Genomic DNA, 1,164 nt, shown 5'->3' with positions numbered 1-1,164 from the left:
GATCTTAAGTTATCAGAGAAACCACCTAAGCTAACGTTAGTGGCAGAAATGACATATTGTATTTTAAAACAGCGATATAGCAAAACAATTAGAAGAGATTAGAATCATTTGAAAAATATTAAAGTGGTAAAAGTAAGAATTCAAAGCAGAAATCACTAAAATATTGTGATTTAAAATTCGTTTAGATATTAGTTTTTTTTTTGTTGTCAAATACAAACTACCCCAGCCCTGTTATTTACCTCAATAAGAGTCTCTGCAGGGTCTCCAGAATCCGGCCGGATGACCAGACATGAGTCCTGGCTGCGCTCCATGACTCGCTCCTTCAGCTTGTCTCCCCAGATGTGTTTGCAGGCATTAAAGATGTCGTAGCTGTCACTGACCACTGACACCGGCCCTGAGGAGAACTGGTCCAAGACTCTCTCAAATGCCTCCTTCTCCTTGCTTCTCCCCCAGGAGATGATGGTACTGGATGACAGCAAGGAAGTAATGAGCTCTTGTGGTGCTAGAGATATTAACACTAGTTCTGATATTATTATTAATATTAATAATAACTTGATTTATATATCACCTTAACAAACACAATTATAAAGTGCTTTACAATAAAAAATAAAATGAAAGCAATGCGCTTCAGAACTTAAGGTATAAACAAGATACAATAATTCAATAGATACAGGATATAAATAAATAATAAAACTCCTGATGGTGTCACAGTTTCCTCACAATTGACAACTTAACTGGGCTGATTAGTCACATTTATTCTATATTAAAAGTCAAAATAATCAAAGTTTCTCTTTTTATTTATGATTGCCACAGACTACATTCATTGATGTTGTCATACGTGTTGTACCTGTGCTCTGCTGCTGGAATGGAGAAGCCAGCCATGGGGCAGCCATAGTATCGCTGAGCCATCAGCAGCCCAGCTACTGTGTCCGTACTGCAGAAGTTAACCAGGTGAGCTGCTCCACCTAACGCTGCAGACTGGAGAGCAGAGGCAGAAATTATAAATCATTTCGCTGATTCAAGTAGTTTATCTTGATTTCTGTGGATTTTCAGTGAGGCTATTAACATGCTGAATATGACAACTGAACTTAGTGTGGAAAACAGGTTGTTACATTACAGTCAATACAAACCGTGTAAAATCACTAATGGTAAATGGACCTGTAC

General features: G+C 37.9%; 1 protein-coding gene across 1 annotated transcript in view; it reads right to left on the bottom strand.

The window, feature by feature from the left end:
• Positions 1-978, bottom strand: part of nampt2 (nicotinamide phosphoribosyltransferase 2) — a gene marked incomplete at its 5' end in the record, with an annotated part of 8,173 nt that extends 7,195 nt beyond the window's left edge. Inside the window, 2 exon segments of the mRNA XM_035662398.1 lie at positions 240-465; positions 848-978. Of these exon segments, the coding sequence (XP_035518291.1) occupies positions 240-465; positions 848-978 (357 nt within the window).
• Between the last annotated feature and the right edge of the window lie 186 nt (positions 979-1,164).

Source organism: Morone saxatilis, unplaced genomic scaffold, assembly GCF_004916995.1.
Source record: "Morone saxatilis isolate NCDOM2014 unplaced genomic scaffold, NCSU_SB_2.0 Contig18, whole genome shotgun sequence".
Lineage (NCBI taxonomy): Eukaryota > Metazoa > Chordata > Actinopteri > Moronidae > Morone > Morone saxatilis.
Note: the sequence above shows the minus strand (reverse complement) of the source record. Positions and strands in the feature narration are given on the sequence as shown.